The sequence below is a fragment of the Bombina bombina genome, chromosome 7, assembly GCF_027579735.1.
Source record: "Bombina bombina isolate aBomBom1 chromosome 7, aBomBom1.pri, whole genome shotgun sequence".
Taxonomy (NCBI): Eukaryota; Metazoa; Chordata; class Amphibia; order Anura; family Bombinatoridae; genus Bombina; species Bombina bombina.
Window position 1 is genome coordinate 144,508,707 of NC_069505.1, and position 26,718 is coordinate 144,535,424.

A 26,718-nucleotide genomic window follows, 5' to 3' on the forward strand; every position below is an offset into this window, starting at 1 on the left:
TTTGCAGGTGTTAGTTTTTTTTTCAGCTCAAACATCCCCATTGTTTCCTATGGGGATATCGTACACGAGCACGTTTTTGAAGCTGGCCGCGTCCGTAAGCACCGCTGGTATCGAGAGTTGCAGTGGCGTTAAATATGCTCTACGCTCCCTTTTTTGGAGCCTAACGCAGCCCTTCTGTGAACTCTAAATACCAGCGGTATTTAAAAGGTGCGGGGGAAAAAAAGCATGCGTAGCTAACGCACCCCTTTGGCCGCAGAACTCTAAATCTAGCCTTAGTTGAAAGCTAAACCTAGGAAGGCTCATATGCTAATTTCTAAGACCTTGATGGCCACCTCTTATCTGAATGCATTTGATAGTTTTTCACAGCTAGAGGGTGTTAGTTTGTGTGTGCCATATAGATAACATTGTGCTCACACCTGCATACTTACTTATGAGAGGGCAATGATTGGCTAAAATGCAAGTCTCTCAAAAATACTGAAATAAGGGGGCAGTCTGCAGAGGCTTAGATACAAGGTAATCACAGAGGTAAAAAGTGTATTTCTATAGCAGTGTTGGTTATGCAAAACTGGGGAATTGGAAATAAAGGGATTATCTATCTTTTTAAACAATAAAAGTTCTGGAGTAGACTGTCCCTTTAACTGCAATCCTGTCCCTACAATATTATTGCTTAACACTCAAAGAAAATCCCATTAAAAAATTACCCTTCTTTGTAAGCTGCCCCTCTACATGATCCCCTAACCCATCATAAATATCATACTAAATCAAACACTATTTGTTTACTCTATTTCTAATCCCCTCTACAGAATTTGCCTAATTTGTACGTGTAAACATGCAAACTATAGTTATGTTATTTGCAGTTGTTTTAAAAAACAATCATTTATAAATCACTTGTTAAAATAATTTAACAAACTCACATATGTTTTTAAAGTAAGAGAATATGGGGTCTATTTATCAAGCTCTGATTGGCCGCGAATCTGCAGGGGGCAGTATTGCACCAGCAGTTCACAAGAACTGCTGGTGCAATGATAAATGCTGACAGCGTGTGCTGTCGGCATTTATCGATGTGCGGCGGACATGGTTGACTATAGCACAATAATAATGGACCCCTATATTTTAAAATTAAAAGGACAGTCTACACCTTAAAGTTTTTCCTTAGATTAAGCTGCAAATAGTCTCCTGCACCATTTCTATATCATGCAGCAGGAATGGTTAAAAAGTTATTTTAAAATAAATATTTTTCTGGCCACTTTGAAAAGGCTGCCAAGCTCCACCCACTGATGACATAACGATCTGTGCTGCATTTAGGCACTTGGCTGAATAGCATTGACAGTCTGTTAAATCCAACTAGTGAGCCTTTTGTGATTCGATGCCATATGTAGCCCAGAGTGATCTCATTTCAAAGTTTACAGAAACAATATTCAGTTTAAACTTTTTTTACCATAGCTGCTGCGTGATATAGAAAACATGCAGGATACTATTTGCAACTTAATCTAGGGTAAGACTTTAAGATAACTAAGGTGTATACTGTCCATTTAAGAGGGTATTCTAGAATATATAGAAATCAACACATCTTAAACATGTTTTATTTACTTTTTTTTTTTTTAAATGTTGACAAATTTTTAATATTTTTTCCCCCCTGCCCTGGAACTATCTTAACCGAAAGATATGAGGAGATTCACTGTAAAAGATGTGCAAATCATTATTGCAAGTAAAGTTGATAAATTATATTTGTGATCCGCATTCTAATCTTATTTCCATAGGAAGGGGAAGTTGATTGCTGGCCTCTGTCATGTCCTGCACTGAACTGCGAATATACAGCAATATCTGAAGGTGAATGCTGCCCACGCTGCGTCAGTGACCCGTGTTTAGCAGATAACGTTACCTATGACATTAGGCAAACCTGCGAGGACACTCACGGGATCACTAGACTAAGCGGATCAATATGGACAATGTCTGGATCTCCCTGCACAACCTGCAAATGCAAGGTAAAGCAATGATTACTGAGTCATATTGAAATCCAGTGGATATAAAGAGGTCAGCCTTAGTTTATGCATGCTCCTTAACCCTGTAAAACCATCATGCACTGTGTGACTGTGGTTTTAATGATGTAAACTCTACAGGCAAGAACAAACTGATTTCAAATGTGTCTTATGATGTATTTAATTTGTTCAGTTTGAAAGGATATGAAACCCATTTTTTTTTCTTGTTTTGGATAGAGCATGCAATTTAAAGCAATGTTCTAATTTACTCCTATTATCAATTTTTTTGTCTTTCTCTTGGTATCTTTATTTGAAAAGGAATGTAAGCTTATTAGCCAGACCATTTCTGGTTCAGCACCTAGGTAAATGTAGCCGCCGATCAGCAAGCGCTACCCAGGTGCAGAAGCAAAAAATGGGCTGGCTCCTAAGCTTACATTCCTGATTTTCAAATAAAGATACCAAGAGAATGAAGAAAATTTGATAATTGCAGTCGATTATAAAGTGGCTTAAAACTGCATGCTCTATCAAAATCTTGAAAGAAGAAATTTCAGTTTCATATCCCTTTAATCAATATTTGATATTCTAAGAATGGAGGAAAATATGGCTGTTTTATCTATTTCTATGCAAAAAAATAAACAAAAAACAAACACACACCATATACATTTATAGTAGAATTTTGCATTGAAAAACTGCTGCCATATTGTTCTCTAGACACTCTCTTAAACAAAGAATATCATGAGAATAAAGTATATTAGAAGTAAATTGAAAGACCACTGCTACTCAACCACTCCGCCACATAAGTTGTGGCAGATTTCAATAATCATCAGCGGGTAGCTGCAATGCACAAGCACTGGCCGGGCAGAGGAGGTTCATGACAGTGAACCTCGTCCGCCACTGAACCTCTTTCCTCAAATGGCATCTCAGTTCATTCGAATTTTTTTTTATTTGCACCTGTATTGAAGTATCTAATTCCAAACATTTAACATCTTAAATTTCCAATTTACTTCTATTATCTTATTTACTTTTTACTCTTAGTATCCTTGGTTGAAATGCAAACGTAGGTAATCTCAGGAGCATCAATGCACTAATGGATGCTAGCTGCACATGTATGCCTTTTGTCATTGGCTCACCCGATGTTTTCAGCTAACTCCTTGCAGCTCCTTTAACATGGAATTAGCTGGCTGATCTTGCTCCCTTTAATTATCTGGCTGATCTGTGATATTTTTACTAAAATTACACAAGTTTTTGCCGAGTCTTTATACTTATGCTTGGATACAAAACATAGACATTATGTCTGTATTTCCTGAGATGAAAAAGATGCTTTCTAGTTAATAATCTTTTTTTCTAACATTGACAAAGGAACCATTTTTGGGCGAAATGTTGGATTTTACAAAGATAACATTGAAAGAGACAGCCCTGTTTATATTGTCCAATATCCCCTTTATTTAAAGAATAACATATACTCTGGTAAGGTACAATGTAGAAACAACTTAGAAGTATTATGCACTTATGTGAAGTATGATGTACATAAGGAAAGACCAATTGGATATGAATATGTCATCACTATCTGCCAATCAAACAAAGAGGGAGGGATTTGTTTGTGTATAAATATCTGGTACAAAATTCAGCACAAACCCTCTCTGAAAAATGGTTAATTGAAACGTGTGTCAGGGAAAACTTTCACTGGGTCAAAGGGCAAAATATAAAGGTGAAGTAATGCGAGGGTAATACAAAAATGTATAATAAATTAATCGAACGTAAATCATTTACCTGATTATAACATTTTCTGCTATACAAGGCACAAATTAATTGCATAATTTAACATAAAATTATTGAATGATATTATGTGCTAAAAGCATTGGAAAACATTAATATGAGCTAATTTTAGCCTAGTATTGGCCTAGATTTTACCCGGGTGGTGCAACCATTAAAAAGTTCCTGCAGACACTTGTAAACTCCTAAACTTACCTTCCTATTTCTCAACAAAGGATAACAAGAAAACAAAGAAAATTTGATAAAAGAAGTAAATTGTTAAGTTGTTTAAAACTGTAGCCTCTATCTGAACCATGAAAGAAAATGTTTGCCTTTTATGTCCCTTTAATTGTGAGCTCTTCTTTAATACTGCTTGTGTAAGAAAGTTCATTTTTTTGCCAGCCTAGGAACCTCTTTAATATCCCAAACTCAGAAATTTTTTTTATGTTTGATCATTTCTTGAGCATCGACTATTCTGCAATTTTTGTTTTAATAAGGAAGTTTTGTGGCAACGCTGTAATAAAGTTATAAAAAATGCACTATGAAGTGTTTTATACGTTTTTTTTTTTTTTCTGTAACATATTAGACTGGATCGGTTTGACTATTTCTCCTGGGCTTCTATAGTTAGAAATCCGGATGCTCCAAGCTTACATCCTGATGCTTTTATGATTTCTAAGCATGATTTCCCCCCCTATAGAATGCTCATGTAAAAAACGACACATTTAATTCATATTTAGCATGGTTAGATGTTGTTTCTACAGTACTATAGATAGATAGATAGATAGATAGATAGATAGATGATAGATAGATTATATATATATATATATATTATTTATATAGATAGATAGATAGATAGATAGATAGATAGATAGATAGATAGAGTGAGAGAGAGAGAAACTTTAAAAAATAGTTGTCACAGATTAATATCATTTGTGCCTGATCAAAATGTGTTTTTGCCTGATTTTTTTTTTAAGTTACAGTAAACAATATCTTTCTACTACAAGTGTACTGCATGAATACAATCAGTTATTTCAATCATATGCCCAGCTTCTAAACAACAAAGATATACGTATATTGTACTGTAGTATTGCTTGTGTACTTCCCACTAATAACCATTAGCCTCTAAGGATAACTGTCTCTACGTTACTGGTGGAGTAGGACATACATAAGTGTGACAATAAAACTTTACTGAGGACAGGAACATCATTTAAAGGGACAGTGAACTTAAAATTAAACTTTCATGATTCAGACAGAGCATGCAATTTTAAACAACTTTCCTATTTACTTCTGCTATTACATTTGCTTTGTTCTGTTGGTATCCTTTGTCAAAAAATATATCTAGAAGTGAACTAATGGGAGCTAGCTGCTGACTGGTGGCTGTGCACACATGCCTTTTGCCATTGGCTCACCAGGTGTGTTCAGCTATCTCCCAGCAGTGCATTGCTGTCCCTAAACCTACTCTTTAACAATGGGTATCAAGAGGACAAAGCAAGTTTGAAGTAAATTAGAAAGTTGTTTACAGCTGTGTTGTATCTGAATCACAGACGTTTATTTTTTACTTTACTGTCCTTTAAAGGGATATGAGTGCAAAAAGAACATTTTAGTATATGTTATATACAAGCAGGAGTATAACAAACTTATTTGTGTTTAACCCCTGCAAATGGGTTAAACACATAGGGCTCCATTTATTATCAGATGGGCAGACAAGGTTTGCTGTCATGAATCTTGTGCAGCCCAACCTCACAATATGCATCCAACATTGCACAAGCCACTGCTTGTGCAATCCCAACCCCTGCTTGTGCATGGTCAATCACAAGCAAAATGGGGCTGTCAGTCATCCCAATCAGAACTGTCGAGAAGGATTGAAATCTGCCACACATTAGGTGATGTAGAGGTAAAGTAGCAGTGGTCTTAAGACCTCTGCCACTTAACTTAGCCTTTCAGTCTCGCTCATGCAAACCTCAAATGCTGGGGTTCCGAAGCTGCTATCACAGCTTGGTAAATTGAGTCCTATAAAGTCATCTCCAGAGCAGCAATGCACTACTGGGAGCTAGCTGAGCACATCTGGTGAGACAATTACAAGAGGCTTATGTGTGTAGCCACCAGTCACTGGCTAGCATTGCTGTTGCTGATATGTAAATATTATTTTAAACAATGGATGCCAAGAGAACAAAAACATTAATAGAAATGAAATTAAAAGGGTCTCCAAATGACTTGCATCTGAATCATGCAATTTTGAGTTTTCTTTCCCTTTAAGTGAAACATAATGTTAGTGTTAATAAAGTTATACAAAGACTCATTCCATTTTGTTTTTCCCCTACAGAATGGAAGTATCTGCTGCTCAGTGGATTTAGAATGTCTTCACAATAACTAACGTTGTTAACACTGGACTCTCCTCAGACAGGAAAAATGATGCAGTTCCCACCAATAATGGAGAGTGTGTGTGTGTATGAGTCAGTGTTTTATACAACAGACAATTACCAAAGTCTCCATTAAAAGGAAGATATTTGGGAGCTGCCTTGGGACCTTCCACTATGTCCATCCTCGCTAGCCTTTGTTTGGTAAACCACAGAGAAAACACTTAAGGCTAATAGTTATTAAAGTTTTCAGTGTTGTGAATCACAGACTTTTTAATTGTTACGTCAGCAAACACTTTGTAATTAATTTATAGTAAACTTTGATGTATCTTTTCATTTTTGCGTATGGACGTCATGATAAAAAAAAAAAATGAAGATTTCAGGGGATCTAAAAACTACAAATAAGGCTGTTTGTTGTATTTCATACATTGCAAACTTATTTCTAAGGTCCCTGTCTGATGTATTTATGAAAATATGTATGTATGTACAGTCTAATTGCATAGTACTTATATTTCATAGCTGCGGAACATTGTACAATTTAATTCAGCCTGTCTCTTGGAAGAAAATTAAATGTTACGCTTCTCAAAGTTGGGGAAATAGACTCTGGAAACCATAAGAGTTAAAAAAAAAAAACACAAAAAAACACAACAACAAAAATCTTAAACAGGACTAATAACTCTTCAGCTGTATTTTTTTCATCCTTATGCGGCTGAAACCAGTGGACAAAACCAGCTTTGGGATTTAACTTTGACTCCACAAGAACGGCATAAACTGATCTTGACTCATAACAAGAAAAACTATTTTCACCAGTTAATGGGTGTTTTTCCATGATCCACATCTTTAAGATTTTAATTAAGTCCTTTACTAAAGTACAATATAGACATTGAAGCCACTTCAACATGGTTAAAGAATAAGATTAACTCTACAAGAACATCATCAATGCAACAAAAGATATGCTATACGCCAACAGGAAAACTGTAACGCTGTGTCACTGTTTATTATCATTTCTTTATTGATGTGTAATATATTGTTTAACACCTCATGAAACTTTTGATTATTATGTTATTGTAATCTCATGTTTTGTTATCACTTATCCATCTAAATGTTAAAGTTGCATTCTAAAATAATGTAAATTAAAGGTCAACTGGCAATATCATTTGACTCAATGGGACAAAATTAAAACTTTCATGATTTTGATTAGTAATGGCCAATTTCCTAGCAAATAGGGGCAACATATCAATATTTTACAAGCCTTAAGAGACACATATATATTTATGGCTATGAGAAAAACATAATAATAATTCAAAAAAATACATTTCCTTACAAATGTTCACATTTTTATTTCTGCTTTTTCCTTGAGCCACACAATAGACTGTCAATTGGCCCTGATTTAGATAGTAGAATTTTCTTATAAAATTTACCTATTTTTCTTGGTATTTTTGGTTCAAACTCCATTATATGAGAGCATACGGAGGTAGGCTCAGAAGAATGTATATGCATTGAGCACTAGGCATGGGCAAATTTTGGTTTACTGAACAAAAACTAAATATGGCCACATGGCCATATCCATATATAGGCGTGTTGCAATTTCACACAAATAAATGCGGTGTCAAAAATAGCCAGTTGCAAGCAGTCATATTTTGCATTCGTGTAGTAAATAAATTATAAAAATATTTGCCTATGCCTTTTGAGCACTATACTGTATGTATAATGTTGTTACAAAAAAGTTCTGCCATATAGGGCTCAAGACATGCAAAGAATGACAAATCTGGCCAAGGGTAAAGGCATTCAGCTCTTTGAAGAGTCGTATTTATTTGTGTGAAAGTGCAACATAGAAGATCTGTATTTGCAAAGATCTTTGTGCGTTTTACTTTCACACGAATAAATCTGGCTCCGAAAAGAGTCAAATGATATAACGCATGGAAGGATGGAAGTCACTAAGTTTTAAAAAAAGTAGACCGGGACAAAAAAGGTACATTTTATAATAGAAGTAAATTGTTCACATTCTCCAAATCATGGAAGTTTAAAGGGACAGTATACACCAATTTTCATAGAACTGCATGTAATAAACACTACTATAAAGAAGAATACACACTGATACTGATATAAAAATACAGTATGAAACCTTTTAAAAACCTACTTAGAAAGTCCCAATTTAGCACTGTTGATTAGGTTAGGCTGGGACACCCACTGAAAGGGGATGAGAAAGCAGGAAGAGCAGACACCGCCTCCATTGCACCCTTTACACAAACAGGAGCAAGCAGGAGTCTGTAGACTTCGGTATACATCTAAAACTTTGGGGGCTTGGTTAGGAGTCTTAAAATCAGCATAATGTTACTTTTAAAATAAGCAAAACTAAAAACATTTTTACAACAACACTACCAGATTGGCTATATAAATGGATCATCTAGGAAACATTTATGCAAAGAAAAAAAATCTAGTGTACAGTGTCCCTTTTAATGAATAGAGTTCAGTGCATTTGCAAATTAATACATTTTTTTAAATTGAATAATTATTGTAAATCAGGCACCCAAATTTCACAAATAAGTTTAAGTGTATAGGTGTGTTTGGCTCCACAAATTGTGTATACGTATTTAGGATACCAAATGCAAATGAGCATAGCTATGAATTTAGAAATATAGAATGAAACAAGATTAACTGTTACCATTCAGGGATGCAATATTGCCCATGATAAAATAAACCTAAATACTTACAATGTACAATGAAAGGGACATTAAACTCTAAATAAATGCTAGATAGTATGATATCAAATAAATTAGTTGTTTAAATATTGAAGAAACCAATGTAAAGTTGTAGTGTCCATAAAGCAAATGGACATTGCCATATTGTAACCTAGGTTTCATTTATCAAATTATCTCTGCTGAGGCCAATCAGAGACAGGTATAAATGAGTCGCTAGAATGTGCAGTTAATGTACAGAAATATACAAAAGTCAGGTGTTGCAGTTCCACTTCTAACAAGAATTGGAAATGGAAAACTTAAAATTTTCAGAATTAAATTACAAAGTTGTTTTAATGCACACAATTAGACAATTTATATTAGAATCTCAAATTGTTTAATATTCCTTTAAGGCATATGCATTTAGATATGTTTTAATGTATCAGTTACCATTAAAGGGACACTAAACCCAATTTTAAGCAACTTTCTATTTTACTCCAATTATCAATTTTTCTTTGTTCTCTTGCTATCTTTATTTAAAAAGCAGGAATGTGATTCATAGGAGCTGGCCCGTTTTTGGTTGACAACCTAGGTTATGCTTGCTTATTGGTGTGTAAATGTCAACCTCCAATAAGCAAGTGCTATCCATGATGCTGAACCTAAAATGGGCTGGCTGCTATGATTTACATTCCTGCTTTTAAAAAATAGATAGCAAGAGAATGAAGAAAAATTGATAATAGGAGTAAATTAGAAAGTTTCTTAAAATGTAATGCTCTATCTGAATCATGAAAGAAAAAAATTGGGTTCAGTATCACTTTAAGCAGCTATAGTATAACTTTCCTCATACACAAATACAATTATAGTCCTTACAAAATGCACTGACAAAAACTATGCTACAATGTTATTATTTTGTTTTGTGTTTCAAACACTGTTTTTGTGATTTGCAAATCCCACATTTGAAATCATTGGAGATTAATGCAAGAACTGGTTACCAGTTGGGATTGATGTATTGTTTGTTTCCAAGGTTTAAAATTTGTAATGCTCCAGAAAATAAAATTTATTAAAACATTTTGTCATTTTAAATTTCACAAATATATTTTTAAAATGTGCAACTATACAGTTATTTACATTAATTTATGCTAATACCAAAATAATGGGATGTTTATTATCTCTCTGATTGGACATAGGTTGAGTGGAAATGAGGAGATTGGTCTTTGGTCTACATTACTCATGACATTAAAGGGACATTTAACACTAAAAACATTTTATAAGGATAGTACTGATGTTATTTCCTGTCTCTCTCTGGTCATGGGTACTGCCATGTTGAAATCTATTCATCACTACATTTCAGTTATGTGTTTGCACATGTGAAGTAACTCTCCTTCAGATACCTGCAGTGTAACCTGAGTTCCAAAATGGTGGCACTCAATATTAGAAAAAAAAACGAAAAAAAGAAAGGTTATTACATAATTCCAAACAAATAAAAACCAAAACAAGTGAATATATTTGGAATATTACCAGTAATAACCTCAGGATTTCAGGTTCCATATCTAGCTAAGCCCTCTCTGTACATTAGCCTTGTGGGGTTAATGAGCTGAGTGCCATTAAAGCAGTTGCTTTAAGATGGTGCTTATCATTGTGTATATATATATATATATATATATATATATATATGCACTAGACATTATTCACTATATTTAAAAATACTTGCATAAAAAATTACAATATGTATTACATTGGTTTGTAGTTCTTAGATGCACCCCTTATAACACTTTTTGATTGTTGTTTATCTGACTTGCATTGCTGTGGCCAATTAGGATCAGATATAAACAAGATCCTGCACATATCAACCAATCATTATGCAGCATATAGGAGAGTTAGTGTACTGCATTTCATGAAATGCACACCAGCCTCTCCAGGGGGTTAAAAACACTAACATTTTTATTAGTAAATTACAGGAAAATCACGGAAAATAAATCATCAAAGTACAATATATTACAAAGTTGTTTTTTTAACTATACATAATTAAACATTATGGCCTAGATTACAAGAGGAGCACAAACATATTAGTGCTCTTCTGTGTTAACATCACTCAAGAACAATTAATAAGACTTTATATTACAAGCCAAACGTAACTTTTTATCCCATGAGGGTGCACTAACATCTCCATGTCAGATAGTGAAAGTCCTTCACATAATAGTCATTTATAGGGACATTTACTTTGGGAACGGAGTAACCAGCTACTCAGATGGCAATTTAGCCTATGTTTGGAACCATCACAATGACTGGGGGACGCTCCGGTGTTGCGTGACATCAGACTCCAACTGTAAGACTGGCGAGGTGAACATCCATGACACACGGCACAATGAGGAAGTTCCTCTTTCTGTGGACACTTCATCATTGGATACAATACCTTTACACACTACAGTAAGGAAAGCAAAAGATAACAATAAATCAGCACTGAACTGGTCCATAAGATTACTATATAATAATTAAAAAATATATTGGGTGTTAAAATGATTTAATGTAATTTTACTGAACATTTTTTGATTCTTCAATGGGATAAAAAAAGTGTAAATGAAGAAAATATATTGGTTTAAGTTTTTATAACCTATTCTACCCTTTTGAGATATGTAAGGGCTTTATTGTTACACTGGGTAGTAGCAAAACTCAGTTGGTCAAGACAGAGAGCTAGATTTGTCCCATCTGGGAATCAGATCCCTAACAATTTAACACTATGGTTTTGTGTATATATAACAGCAATTTAAAATATGGGGAGGCGAAAAGTGAGTTTAAAATCCTCCACTAAATCCAAAATGTAGAGAAAATAACTCATTGTGTAAACCATTTACAAATCTAGACAAGTCAGAAGACTTACTTTTCACACAGAAACTCTCTGATTACACTGTTTACTATGCAGCAAAGGATTCTGGGTGAGATATGCAAATGAGGTTCACAATGACTCACTAGTCTCAATCACTGTACTACCCCTAGCTAAGCTTAGAAGCTGTGTAATGCAGCAATGTTATGGTGCAAAGGGAAGTCTGCCTTAAAAAGCAGGCTAGAAGTAAAAAAGTGAGTCATTGTGAACCTCATTTGCATATCTCACCCAGAATCCTTTGCTGCATTGGAAACAGTGTAATCAGAGAGTTTCTGTGTGAAAAGCAAGTCTTCTGACTTGTCTAGATTTGTAAATGGTTTACACAATGAGTTATTTTATATATATATATATATATATATATATATATATATATATATATATATATATATATATGGGAGAGAGAGAGAGATAGATAGATAAAGAAAGAGAGATAGATAGATAATATATATATATATATATATATATAAACACACACACATTTATACAAACATATACATATACTGTATATATATATATATATATATATATATACACACACATATATATATATTCACACACACACAAATATATATATATATATATATATATATATATATATATATACTCACACGCATATATAGATAGATATGTAATATATATATATATATACATAAACTCACACACACACATATTTATACAAACATATAGACATATATATATATATATAAATATATATATATATATACACACATATATATATATTTATATATACACACACATATATAGATAGATAATATATATACATAAACACACACATATTTATACAAATGTGTATATATATATATATACACACACACATATTTATTTATATATATTATTATTATTATTCTTTATTTGTAAATCGCCAACAGATTCCGCAGCGCTGTCCATGGGTACAAGGATAGCAGTACAATGGAGAAACAATACGATAAAATACAAAATTTTGCAGACAAATACAGGGGGAATTGAGGGCCCTATTCCCGTGGGAACTTACAATCTAGATGGGTAGGAAGATGGGAAACAGGAGGTGGGGACTGCAGAGTTGAGAATGATATTAGTTAGGAAATAGAGGGCAACTGTTAGTTAAGTGAAGTTAGTTTGTTAATAAGTCGGGTGATAATCTTCCCTGAACAGAAAGGTCTTTAGGGAACGTTTAAAGGAGGAGAGGTTAGGGGCAAGTCTGACAGCTCGAGGAAGTGCGTTCCAGAGGGTTGGTACCGCACACACACATATATATATATATTTATATATATATATATATATATATATATATATATATATACACACACACACACATATAGATAGATAGATACATTAATAAACACACAGTATATACAGCATATTTAGTGTTTTTCTGAGGTAATACTCTTGTATGTTTAATGTCCTGCATAATGAGATGATAAACAGGCCATAGATATCCTTGATGAGGTTGGCTGGATCCCTGCAATTATAAAAGGGGTTTATTGAATGGGTAAACATTTATTCTCTATCTGTGCAAACCAGAAAACTCTTCAGCTGAAGTAGAAATACAGGGGTAGATCTATCATACCCCGGGCGGACATGATTCGCTATAGCGAATCATGTCCTCCCTACATCGCTAAATGCCGACAGCATACACTGCTTGTGCAATGCTGCCCCCTGCAGATTCACGGCCAATTGGCTGCTAGCAGGGGGTGTCAATCAACCCGATCATATACAATCGGGCGGATTGATGTCCGCAGCTTCAGAGGCAGCGGACGAGTTAAGGAGCAGCGGTCTTAAGAGCCTTAAGGCTTGTGCGGAAACAGGTGCATTAGGCACCATTCGGGGCATGTTAAATTGACCACACAGCCTGCACTTCCCAATTCCAAAATATACACAAATTAAACTGAAGATACCAAAAGAAATGGAGTGTGTAATTTCTTTTGGTTTTTTTTGGGGGGGGGCGGGTTTGAGCATTTATTTATTATCTAAGAAAGCAAAGGACACTGCATCCTACTTGAATTTGCATATGATGTTACTACAGGTACAAAACCCTTTATCCCAGGGGTGGGCAACTATCGGCCCACAAGATGTTATGGATTACATCTCCCATAATGCTCTTTTAGCCATAATGCAGAGAAAGCATCATGGGAGATGTAGTCCATAACATCTGGAGGACCGGTAATTGTCCCCCCCTGCTTTATCCTACACTATTTGGGTCCGGAAAATGTTTGTATTTCAGCATATTTGAGTATTTGCAATTGTACAATGGTGCAGCTTGGACAGAGGATGGGACCAAGTGTAATTTACAAAATTTTATGTAATTTATATAATATGCACAGCAACATTCAAATGTACATACATACTACTATCAGAAAGATGGCACAATGCTGTAATCAGAAAACTAATAGTTGTTGTTTTAAATTAACATATTATAGATCATTTGAATGTTAAAACACAAAACACAAGCGAAAGGCGCAAGTATAGAAGATTATGACTTACTAGCGGAAAAAATAAGATTTTTAATTATTTATTAAGAAAAAAATATATATACACACACACATATATATATATATAAAATCAATGTAAATATTTGCATACAGAATTAGCACATCTAGGCAAGTATCCCCACTTGCTTTTCCCCAGAAATTCTTAATATACAATGTTACCAATTCACAAGAGAATTGTGGGTAAGATATGCAAATTAGATTAGATATGCAAATTCTCCGTTTTTTTGCTTCACAATACTGTTTCGACACAGTGATCCTTTTAACAGGATTATTACAGCAAACCAGAAATCACTCACCAGACAGCCTGTTTCATTCTTTTTGGAACTCATCAGTAGGAGATAGATTTCTGGTTGCTGCATTGGTAAAGCTATTTTCATGGTTAAACCAAAATTCATTAAAATTATGGGGGGAGATAAAAAACTGAAATTAAAATCCTCCATATCTCAAAATTAAATCAATGTAAATATTTGCATAGGAAATTAGCACATCTAGGCAAGTATCCCTGCTTGCTTTTCCCCTGAAATTCTTAATATACAATGTTACCAATGCACAAGAGTAAATGGTTATCTCACCCAAACACCACTTTATATGTAAAGAAATATATTTACTAGTAAATAAAACTCTTATTTTCAAACAGTATTGAGATATTAGGGAGGATGCCTTTCTCTCTTTACTTTTTTTTCCCCATGAACCCTGTTCCTAACTAAGAGCATCTAAGCCAGTATCACAGCTGAATTAAAAGTAATGCGCATGTGAAAATTGTAGTTAATAGTTGGATTTTCTGCAAATATAACCAGTAGCAACCTGCCTCTCGGCATAAATTATGCGTATCTATATATAAACATGCATTGGTGGTGTTACGACACTTATAGTATCCTATGCCCTGGGTGCTATCCTGGGTAAATCAGTAGATAATGAGAAAAAAAGAAGGAACACTCACAGGGTCACAAGTAATTGGGTTTTTATTCCCACAAAGAGTAACGTTTTGGGGTTGCCCCCGTCTTCAGACCACCAAATCTTAAGACCCCGTGAGTGTTCCTCCTTTTTTCTCATTATATACGGTATATATATATATATATATATATATATATATATCACACCAAACCGCCAATATAAAAAAAAACTAGCACTAAAAAAAAAATAAACTGGCCTTTGCACCTAAAGGGGCATTTGTATGGGTATTGTCCTTAAAAGGGCAATCAGCTCTTTTTCAATCTAAAAGAAAAATAAGCCCAAAAATTAAAATAGAAAAGCCTTAATCTAACCCTCAAATAGGTACTCACTGTTCCTGAAGTCTGGATGAGAAGATCTTCTTCCAGAAGGATCATCATCTTCTATATTCATGTTGAGTGAAGGCGGCGTGGAGCTGTGTTCCCGATGCCTGGATCCTCGACGGCGACGTTCCTCGGCGGCATGGAGGCTCCTCTTCATCCAGCATAGCATGAATAAGGGTTGTTAACCCGAAATGTCGCTATACTATGTGACATATGTGTAACTTAATAAAGAAGAATGTGTTATACCTGGGCTGGTGGATGTTTATGTGATACTTACATCCAATGTCCGTCGTAGACTGAAGATTGAATGCAAGGTACCACAATCAATTTTGGGTACCTTGCATTCCTATTGGCTGACATTTTGAAATCAGCCAATAGGTTTAAAGCTACTGAAATCCTATTGGTTGTTCAAATCAGCCAATAAGATTTCAGTAGCCCTAATCCTATTGGCTGATTTAAAAATGTCAGCTAATAGGAATGCAAGGTACCCCAATAATTATGGGGTACCTTGCATTCAATTTTCAGTTTGCGACGGACGATCACATGAAGAGAAGCCTCCACACCGCCAAGCACCGCCACCATTGAAGAACAAGGAACATAAGGAACACAGCTCTGCACCTCCGCTCCGCCTTCACTCCGGATGAAGATAGAAGATGATGGATCTGCCTGGAAGAAGACCTTCTACGCCAGACATCAGGAATAGTGAGTACCTATTTGGGGCTTAGGTTTAGGCTTTTTTATCTTAATTTTTGTGGTGTTTTTTTTTTATTTTAGATTAGGGTTTTTTTGGGCTTGAAAAACAGCTGATTGTCCTTTTAAGAGCAGTAAAAGAGCTGAATGCCCTTTTAAGGGCAATGCCCATACAAATGCCCCTTTAGATGCAATGGGTAGCTTAGTTTTTTACTGTTAGGTTTCTTATTTTGGGGGCTTAGGTGAGTGGGGGGTTTTACTGTTGGGGGGACTAAGTATTTTTTAGAGGTAAAAGAGCTGTTTAACTTAGGGCAATGCCCTACAAAAGGCCCTTTTAAGGGCCATTGGTAGTTTAGATTAGGGGTGTTTTTTGGAGGGGGGCTTTTTTATTTTCATAGGGATTAGGAATATTTTTTTATTTTTGATAATTTTGCTTATTTTTTTCTGTGAGACTTTTTTTAATCTTTGTAATTTAGTAGTAATTTGGGTTCATTTAGGGGGTGTTAGGTTAGGGAGCTTAGTAATTAAGTTATTTTCGTTGTGGTCAGCGAATATAGGGGTTGATATAATAATTAGGGTCATTGCAATGTTGGGTTTGGCAGTTTAGGGGTTAATATTTTAATTAGGGTTATTGCGATGTGGGAGTTTGGCAGTTTAGAAGTTAATAGTTTAATTAGGTTTATTGCGCTGTGGAGGGTTGGCGGTTTAGGAGTGAATAGGTTAAATAGGTTTTTTGTGATGTGGGGTTTTGCGGTTTAGGGGTTAAAAGGTTAATTAGGTTTATTGAGATGAGGGTGGTTGGTGGTTTATGGGGTTAATATTTTAATTATGTTATTTGCAGATTAGGGGTTAATTACTTTGTGCGGGAAGTTAGTTTTTTTTTTATACTTCGTGCGGGTGGTTACGTGTTTTTATTTTTATTTCTTGCAGTTGGTTTTGTGTCTTTTAGTTATTTCATGCGGGCGGTTGTGTGTTTTTATTTTTTTTTTAAGGCTTCGGGGGTTTGCCTATGCTGCATCCAGTTGGATTCCGAAAATGGCAGGGTGGTGAAAGAATCCACCTACTTTTGGCTGCGCACGCAGCCAACATTCTTTTGACTGCCTCGAGCAGCCAACATTCCTTTGAGGATGCGTGCGCAATTGACAACACCAACAGATGCGTTACAAACGCGATTATAGTTAATATATATATATATATATATATATATATATATATATATACATATACGTATATACATACACACACATACATATACACATACATACATATACATTTGGAATAGAAAGAAAAAAAAAAGGATTTATTACAGGATAAAAATAGAAGGGATAGGGTGGTACTATTAAAGCTCTGGCTATTTTAGTATCCATCTAATGGTGCTGACATACTTGTTTGCATTATTAAATCTCAATAAAATATAGCAATTATTGTAGTTAGAAATATACCTGTCATTTTTCATCTTAAAAATGTTTAAAAATGCATTTTTCTCTAGTAATGATGTGATAAATGACTTTTGCGTAAAAACCCCCCACAATAGTTAACAAATACTCGGCCAGATTATGAGTTTCGCCTTATGAGTGGCTCGGTAATAACTTGCAAGTTATTGTCACCGCTCACCTTTAATGGCGCTGCTATTACAGATTTGCAAAAATCTGGTGTTAGCAGGCAATATGGCAGTGTTGAGCTCCATACTGCACACAAATACCAGCGCTGCTTTGAGCTGGTTTTACGTGCTCGTGCACAATTTCCCAATATACATCAATGGGGAGAGCCGGCAAAAAAAAGCCTAACACCTGCAAAAAAGGAGCGCAAAGCTCCGTAACAAAGCTCCATTGATTCCTATGGGGAAAGAAAATGTATGTGTACACCTAACACCCTAACATAAACCCCAAGTCTAAACACCCCTAATCTTCTGCCCCCAACATTGCTGACACCTACATTACACTTATTAACCCCAAACCTCTGCCCCCAACATCGCCGCCACCTACCTACAATTTTTAACCCCTAATCTGCTGCCCCCAATTTTGCTGCCACCTACATAAATTTATTAACGCATAACCTGCCGCCCCCAACGTAACCGCCGCCACTATACTAAACTTATTAACCCCTAAACTTCTGGCCTCTAACATCACTAACACTAAATAAATATATTAACCCCTAAATATATTAACCTCTAACCCTAACTTTAATATAATAAAATAAATCTAAATAAAACCTACTATTAATAACTAATTCCTATTTAAAACTAAATACTTACCTGTAAAATAAAACCTAAGCTAGCTGCAATATAACTAATAGTTACATTGTAGCCATCTTAGGATTTATATTTATTTTACCGGCAACTTTGTATTTATTTTAACTAGGTACAATAGTTATTAAATAGTTATTAACTATTTACTAGCTACCTAGTTAAAATAAATACAAAGTTACCTGTAAAATAAAACCTAACCTGTCTTACACTAACACCTAACATTACACTAAAATAAAATAAATTGCATTAATTAAATACAATTAACTAAATTACAAAAAAAATAAACACTAAATTACACAAAATAAAAAATAAATTATCAAATATTTAAACTAATTACACCTAATCTAATAGCCCTATCAAAATAAAAAAGCAAAACCCTAGCCTAGACTAAACTGCCAATAGCCCTTAAAAGGACCTTTTGCGTGGCATTGCCCCAAATAAATCAGCTCTTTTACCTGTAAAAAAAATTACAAACAACCCCCAACAGTTAAACCCACCACCCACACAACCAACCCCCCCAAATAAAATCCTATCTAATAAAACCTAAGCTCCCCATTGCCTTGAAAAGGGCATTTGGATGGGCATTGCCCTTAAAAGGGCATTTAGCTCTTTTTCGTTGCCCAAAACCCTAATCTAAAAAAAGCCCACCCAATAAACCCTTAATAAAACCCTAAAATAAAAACACTAACCCCCGAAGATCCACTTACAGTTTTTGAAGCCCACCCAATAAACCCTTAATAAAACCCTAAAATAAAAACACTAACCCCCGAAGATCCACTTACAGTTTTTGAAGACCGGAAATCCATCCTTAACGAAACCGGGAGAAGTCGTCATCCAAGCGACAAGAAGTCATCCTCAAGGCGGGCAGAAGTCTTCATCCAGATGGCATCTTCTATCTTCATCCTTCCGACACAGAGCGGGTCCATCTATAAGACATCTGGCGTGGAGCATCCTTTTCTTTTGCTGTCTACTGAAAAATTAAGGTTCCTTTAAATGACGTCATCCAAGATGGCGTCCCTTGAATTCCGTTTGGCTGATAGAATTCTATCAGCCAATCGGAATTAAAGGGTAAAAATCCTTTTGGCTGATGCAATCAGCCAATAGGATTGAGCTCACATTCGATTGGCTGATTGGAACAATTAATGTAATTTATTTAATTTTAGTGTAATGTTAGGTGTTAGTGTAACTTAGGTTAGGTTTTATTTTACAGGTAAATTTGTATTTATTTAAACTAGGTAGCTAGTAAATAGTTAATAACTATTCTACCTAGTTAAAATAAATACAAACTTAGCTGTGAAATAAAAATAAAACATAAGCTATATACAATATAACTATTAGCTATATTGTAGCTAGCTTATGGTTTATTTTACAGGTATTTAGTCTTAAATAGGTATTATTTAGGTAATATTAGGTAATATTAGTAGGTTTTATTTAGATTTATTTTAATTATATTATAGTTAGGGGTGGTAGGGTTAGACTTAGGGTTAGGGGTTAATATATTTATTTAGTGTTAGTGATGTGGGAGGCCAGAGGTTTAGGGGTTAATAACTTTAGTATAGTGGCGGCAACATTGTGGGCAGCAGATTAGGGGTTAATAATATTTAACTAGTGTTTACGATGCGGGAGTGCTACGGTTTAGGGGTTAATATGTTTATTATAGTGTTTGCGATGTGGGAGGGCCTCGGTTTAGGGGTTAATAGGTAGTTTATGGGTGTTAGTGTACTTTGTGACACTTTAGTTATGAGTTTTATGCTACAGCTTTGTAGCGCAAAACCCATAACTACTGACTTTCAGTTTATGGTATGGATCTTGTAGTTATGGGCCATACAGCTCACTTTTTGGCCGGACAGGCAAACTCGTAATACCGGCACTATGGAAGTCCCAATGAAAAAGGACTTTTTAAAAAGTGTGGTAGTTACGTTGCGTGATGGCCAAAAAAGTGCGCGGTACAGCTGTACCTACAAGACTCGTAATAGCAGCAGTAGTGAAAATGAGCCATAACGCTGCTTTTTCACTCATAACGCAAAACTCGTAATCTAACGTGGTAAAGGTTAATAAAACAATTCTCTATAAAATCCTCTGTTATTCTGTTATACATTGTTTTTTTCAGTGTGTTTTTTAATTACTTGTATCCTTCTCCGTGATCTTTATTCACGTGCTGTTTTTAAGCTCTAAGTTATTTTGACATATGAACTACAATACAGGTTAATTGTGCATTATTAAAATACATTTTATAGGACTAGGATATGGTTTTAATATAAAAGCTACAGTAACATGAGATCTACCATGAAATTTTTGAATAGATGAACAAATAAGACAAATTGCATATGGATTTAGTAAATTCTGTTTTTATATTTAAAGGGACACTGTACCCAAAATGTTTCTTTCATGATTCAGATTGAGCATGAAATTTTAATCAACTTTCTAATTTACTCCTATTATCACATTTTCTTCATTCTCTTGGTATCTTTATTTGAAATGCAAGAATGTAAGTTTAGATGCCGGCCCATTTTTGGTGAACAACCTGGGTTGTCCTTTCTGATTGGTGGATAAATTCATCCACCAATAAAAAAGTGCTGTCCAAAGTACTGAAACCAAAAAAAAGCTTAGATGCCTTCTTTTTCAAATAATGATAGCAAGAGAACGAAGAAAAATTGATAATAGGAGTAAATTAGAAAGTTGCTTAAAATTGCATGCTCTTTCTGAATTACAAAAGAAAAAATTTGGGTTCAGTGTCCCTTTAAGGATTATACATTTACATAGGTAGTAAAGTGCACATAATCTATTTGAAGAAAATACCATGCAAATAAATACAAATGTTTCAATATTATGCTTTCAGAAAATAATCTTATTTAAATGCATATTGATATAACGTAAATAATTATTATATAACTTACATATAGCTTAATTAGTTACTTTGTATTACATGTGCATTCGGATTTGGATATTTGCAAAAAAATCCCAGACTTTGCTGTATTCTTTGTTTTTTGTAAAATGAGTGGACAACCATATAAAATGCTGCTGGCTTGTACCAGTAAAACTACTATGCATTTAAGAAGAACTGCACCTCTGCTGTCCTGAAAATATTAGCTATAGGAAATAAGGAGTTAACACATTTCTATTAATAAACGAATAATATTGTTAAAGGTTGGCTGAACCAAACAACCCCATCAACTAATCTTGGACAAAACAAAAATGACCATGACAAATAATTAATCTAAAACAAATTTGTTTGCCTGTGCAAATGTGTACTTTGTATGAACTGTAATATTTTATTATATTATTATATTAATTTAAACCATATTTGTACTTAACAATCTTTGATGACAAGCCAATATTCATGTTTTATAAAAAAATATGTGATTTAAAATATACTGTATATGTTTTGACTCAATATTGGATATTTTTAACAATATACTTTCAATTGTAAATACCTTTTCATATATATCTTCTATTTTTGTGTAATGACAATATTTCCTGTATCTTACACCCTTCATTTTTATTATTTTGTTTCCTTTTCCTAGGTGATGTAAGGTATGAATATAGATCCTGGTTTAGCAGACACAAAATCTAGAATGATGATTTCAATAGCTTTGCTTGCAATTACAAATCAATTAGAAGACAAGTTGAGAAGAAAGAGTGTTTTGTCAATTCCCAGGTTTAAATTGAAATGCAAGCTACACATACAAACACATTATACAAATGGATACGTGAATATAAATGGATTTGATTGGGATCTTTTAACGGGACTCCATCATCAAAAAATAATATTTTGTAATTCAGTTATATAGATTGATTGAAAACTTTGTCATTTAAAATTAATTTACATGAATGTATTTTGAGTAATTACATGTCAATGTGCTGTCTCGGGGGCATCCATTTTAAAATATCTATTCGGTAAGATTTGTCATATTCAAACTGTAGGTAGAGATGCTGCCAGTATACATATGACCTTACTACATGTAATAAAAAAAACAGCTGATGTTAAAACATTTCCACCTTTCATAATCATTGTCTTTTTCCTCTATTGTTATATCCATCAGGTTAAGGATACATAACTCTAACTAGTGTTGTTTTTTTTAAAGAAATAAATTGTTGTATATATATATATATATATATATATATATATATATATATATATAATATAAATACATTGTTTTCTGTTTCATTTTGATTTTATATAAATAAGTAAAGGGGTGCAGGGTCATATGTTTTTCAGAGGGGGTGCAGTGCCAGGGTATTTGATTTGATGCATAATGTAGGTATGTAAAAATGGCTGTGCAGGGATATATGATCTGATCTTAGGTATTGTGTGTGCATATGACTATCAGGAAATACAGGGTCAGGAGTCTTAGTACTAATCTCATGTGGTTTGTGGATGTCAGTGGGGCTATAGGAACAGGGGGTCTTTATGTGGATATATGATTCTCAGAGATACTCCAAGGTAAGGGAATATATATTTTGTGGCTATATTTTATGACCCTTTAACATCAGCTCCAGTGCAGAAATGCACCACTGGTAGCTAGCTATCTGAATACACATGGTAAGCCAATAAAAAGGCATATGTGTATCACAAAATACCACTTAGATCCTAGTAGTGCATTGTTATTTCTGAGAACATATTATAGCTGCCCAGCTATAATTTAAGCTTAAATAAAGTTTCTGTTTAAAGTGAATGTCAACTTTAATGACAGAGTTCCACTGTTTTTTTTTAAAAAAAAAACAAACTATTAATAACAGGGGCACTTTTACAAATACTAACCTTCTTCTCCTGAAACACCGGATCATTGATCACCCACCCTGCATGCTTCTTCCTGCGGTACTAACACAGCAATGATGAAACCGGCTTCCTTCAATCACGGCATGGCCTCACCAGAGCTGTGATTGGTGAGAGCCGGTTTCGTCATTGCTGTGTTAGTACAGAGGAGCTGCAGGCATAGAATCGGTGATCTGGTGTTTCAGGAGAAGAAGGTAAGTAATTGTAAAATCTGCTGCAATGTAAACTTTCATGAATGAAAGTGCCCCTGTTTTTAATATTTTTTTTAAAAAAAACGGGCACTGATTCATGAAAGTTGACATTCACTTTAAATTTCAGTTTTCAAAGTTGCATAACTAAAACAAATAATGTAGTTGTGTTGACATTTTGCCATTTTTAAAGTATTTAATGTAGAACAAATAACAGCTGACATGGCTGAATGTATTTTCATGAAACTTAGCATACTGATAGCTCATGACTTGACCTAATGCCCTTTGGTAGTTTAAAGTTCATAACTTTCATTATTTTAAGCTATTTCATTCAAATTAGCTTTTGTTTTGCAGCAGTGCAAGTTGCACAGGTATGGTGACACCTGCAATGCTCAGTAAAATGCGTCTTCTTCACCACATTATCAATTTTGTTGTAGTGTAGGAGTCTGTCATCAAGGGGAGCCTATTTCTATGTTTACTTCTACATACTACTAAGGACCCGATCCTTAAAAACTAGACATGTGCACAAGCAAAATGTTCTGTTCTTCCGAATCTTTCGTTGCAAATATATAAAAAAAATTGTATTTCAAATAGTTGTTGGCTGTGTAATTCTGTATTTGTTTTGTTTTAAATAAGACAAATACCAACCATTCGTGGAACATTTACATTTGTTTTCGTTAAAAGAATGTAAATTGAAAAAGTTCACCTATAGCGTAAAATACCTTTAGCGCCCTGGAGAGCTTGCGCCAATCCTGATTCTTCTTCACAGAGCCCAGAGGTGCGCTAATAAAAGGCTGATCACAGCTGCTCCCAGGGCTTGCACTAAAGGACCTTCTCCTATTAGTACGGCTGGGGCTCTGAAGAAAAGGACGGGATTAGCGCGGCTCTCCAGTGAGCTAAAGGTAAGTATATTAACTATTTAAAGGAAACAAATAAATAAATACTGACAAATTTGTCACTATTCATTCCTTTACTTTAAGTTTCATGCTGCTTTCGTTCGGATATTTATTTTGTGAAAACTAGAGAAATATCTGTATTTTTTTAAGGATTGTGCATTCATAACTAAACAAATGCAGATGTCTATTACAAACCTTACAGTCTGGAGAGTTACTATAAGGCAGACTTCACTTAAAGGGACATGATACTTATATGATAAATCCCATGAAAGTGATGCAGTATAACTGTAAAAAGCTGACAGGAAAATATCATCTGAACATCTCTGTGTAAAAAAAAAAGGAAGATATTTTAATTTTACCTCAAAATTCCTTCAGCTCACCAGAGTAAGTACTCTGTGATCCAGAGCTACTTGTTTTACTGTGATCTGCAGAGTAAAAAAAACAAACAAAAAACAAGCTGTCAGGATCATCAGTGCTAAGTACACACATATGGAATTTCTCTGAAATATCACAAGATTTCATAGTGCACTTCCTTATACTGAGGAGGGAAATAAAGTGACTGTACTGAACATGCCAGATACATGCTCCCTTTCAGGTTCTAGGGTATGAATTGGCATTGGGTTGTAGCAGATGATGGAAATTGAATGTGCCTATATCCATCCTTTTATGTAGCCTTAATCCATCCTTTTATTTAGCCTATATTCATCCTTTTCTTTAGCCTACATCCATCCTTTTATTTAGCCTACAACCATCCTTTTATATAGTCTACATTAATCCTTTTATTTAGCCTACATCCATCCTTTTATTTAGTCTACATTCATCCTTTTATTTAGTCTACATTCATCCTTTTATTTAGCCTACGTCCATCCTTTTATTTAACCTACATCTATCCTTGTATTTAGTCTAAAACCATCCTTTTATTTAGCCCACAACCATCCTTTTATTTAGCCTATATCCATCCTTTTATTTAGCCTACATCCATCCTTTTATTTAGCCTACATCCATCCTTTTATTTAGACTACATCCATACTTTTATTTAGACTACATCCATCCTTTTATTTAGACTACATCCATCCTTTTATTTAGCCTACATCCATCCTTTTATTTAGTCTAAAACTATCCTTTTATTTAGCCTAAATCTAACCTTTTATTTAGTCTACATCCATCCTTTTATTTAGACTACAACCATCCTTTTATTTAGCCTAGAACCATCCTTTAATTTAATCTACATTCATCCTTTTATTTAGCCTACATCCATCCTTTTATTTAGCCTACAACCATCCTTTTATTTAGCCTACATCTATCCTTTTATTTAGTCTACATCCATCCTTTTATTTAGCCTACATCCATCCTTTTATTTAGCCTAGAACCATCCTTTTATGTAGCCTACATCCATCCTTTTATTTAGTCTACATCCATCCTTTTATTTAGCCTACATCCATCCTTTTATTTAGCCTATATCCATCCTTTTATTTAGCCTACATCCATCTTTTTATTTAGTCTACATCCATCCTTTTATTTAGTCTACATCCATCCTTTTATTTAGCCTACATCCATCCTTTTATTTAGTCTACATCCATCCTTTTATTTACCCTAGAACCATCCTTTTATTTAGCCTACATCCATCCTTTTATTTAGTCTACATCTATCCTTTTATTTAGTCTACATCCATCCCTTTATTTAGCCTACATTCATCCTTTTATTTACCCTAGAACCATCCTTTTATTTAGCCTACATCCATCTTTTTATTTAGTCTACATCCATCCTTTTATTTAGTCTACATCCATCCTTTTATTTAGCCTACATCCATCCTTTTATTTAGTCTACATCCATCCTTTTATTTACCCTAGAACCATCCTTTTATTTAGCCTACATCCATCCTTTTATTTAGTCTACATCTATCCTTTTATTTAGTCTACATCCATCCCTTTATTTAGCCTACATTCATCCTTTTATTTACCATAGAACCATTCTTTTATTTAGCCTACATCCATCTTTTTATTTAGTCTACATCCATCCATTTATTTAGTCTACATCCATCCTTTTACTTAGCCTACATCCATCCTTTTATTTAGCCTACATCCATCCTTTTATTTAGCCTACATCCATCCTTTTATTTAGCCTACATCCATCCTTTTATTTAGCCTACATCCATCCTTTTATTTAGTCTACATCTATCCTTTTATTTAGTCTACATCCATCCCTTTATTTAGCCTACATTCATCCTTTTATTTACCATAGAACCATTCTTTTATTTAGCCTACATCCATCTTTTTATTTAGTCTACATCCATCCATTTATTTAGTCTACATCCATCCTTTTACTTAGCCTACATCCATCCTTTTATTTAGCCTACATCCATCCTTTTATTTAGCCTACATCCATCCTTTTATTTAGCCTACATCCATCCTTTTATTTAGCCTACATCCATCCTTTTATTTAGTCTACATCCATCCTTTTATTTAGTCTACATCCATCCTTTTATTTAGCCTACATCCATCCTTTTATT

The 26,718-nt window shown here is 34.3% G+C and overlaps 1 protein-coding gene across 1 annotated transcript in view; it reads left to right on the top strand.

Moving 5' to 3' along the window:
• The window catches only part of NELL1 (neural EGFL like 1), a 1,753,035-nt gene extending 1,746,930 nt beyond the window's left edge, over window positions 1–6,105 (top strand). The window contains exons 19-20 of the mRNA XM_053689313.1: window positions 1,761–1,985; window positions 6,055–6,105. Coding sequence (XP_053545288.1) covers window positions 1,761–1,985; window positions 6,055–6,105 — 276 coding nt within the window. The remainder of the gene's footprint in view (window positions 1–1,760; window positions 1,986–6,054) is intronic.
• Window positions 6,106–26,718: the final 20,613 nt, after the last annotated feature.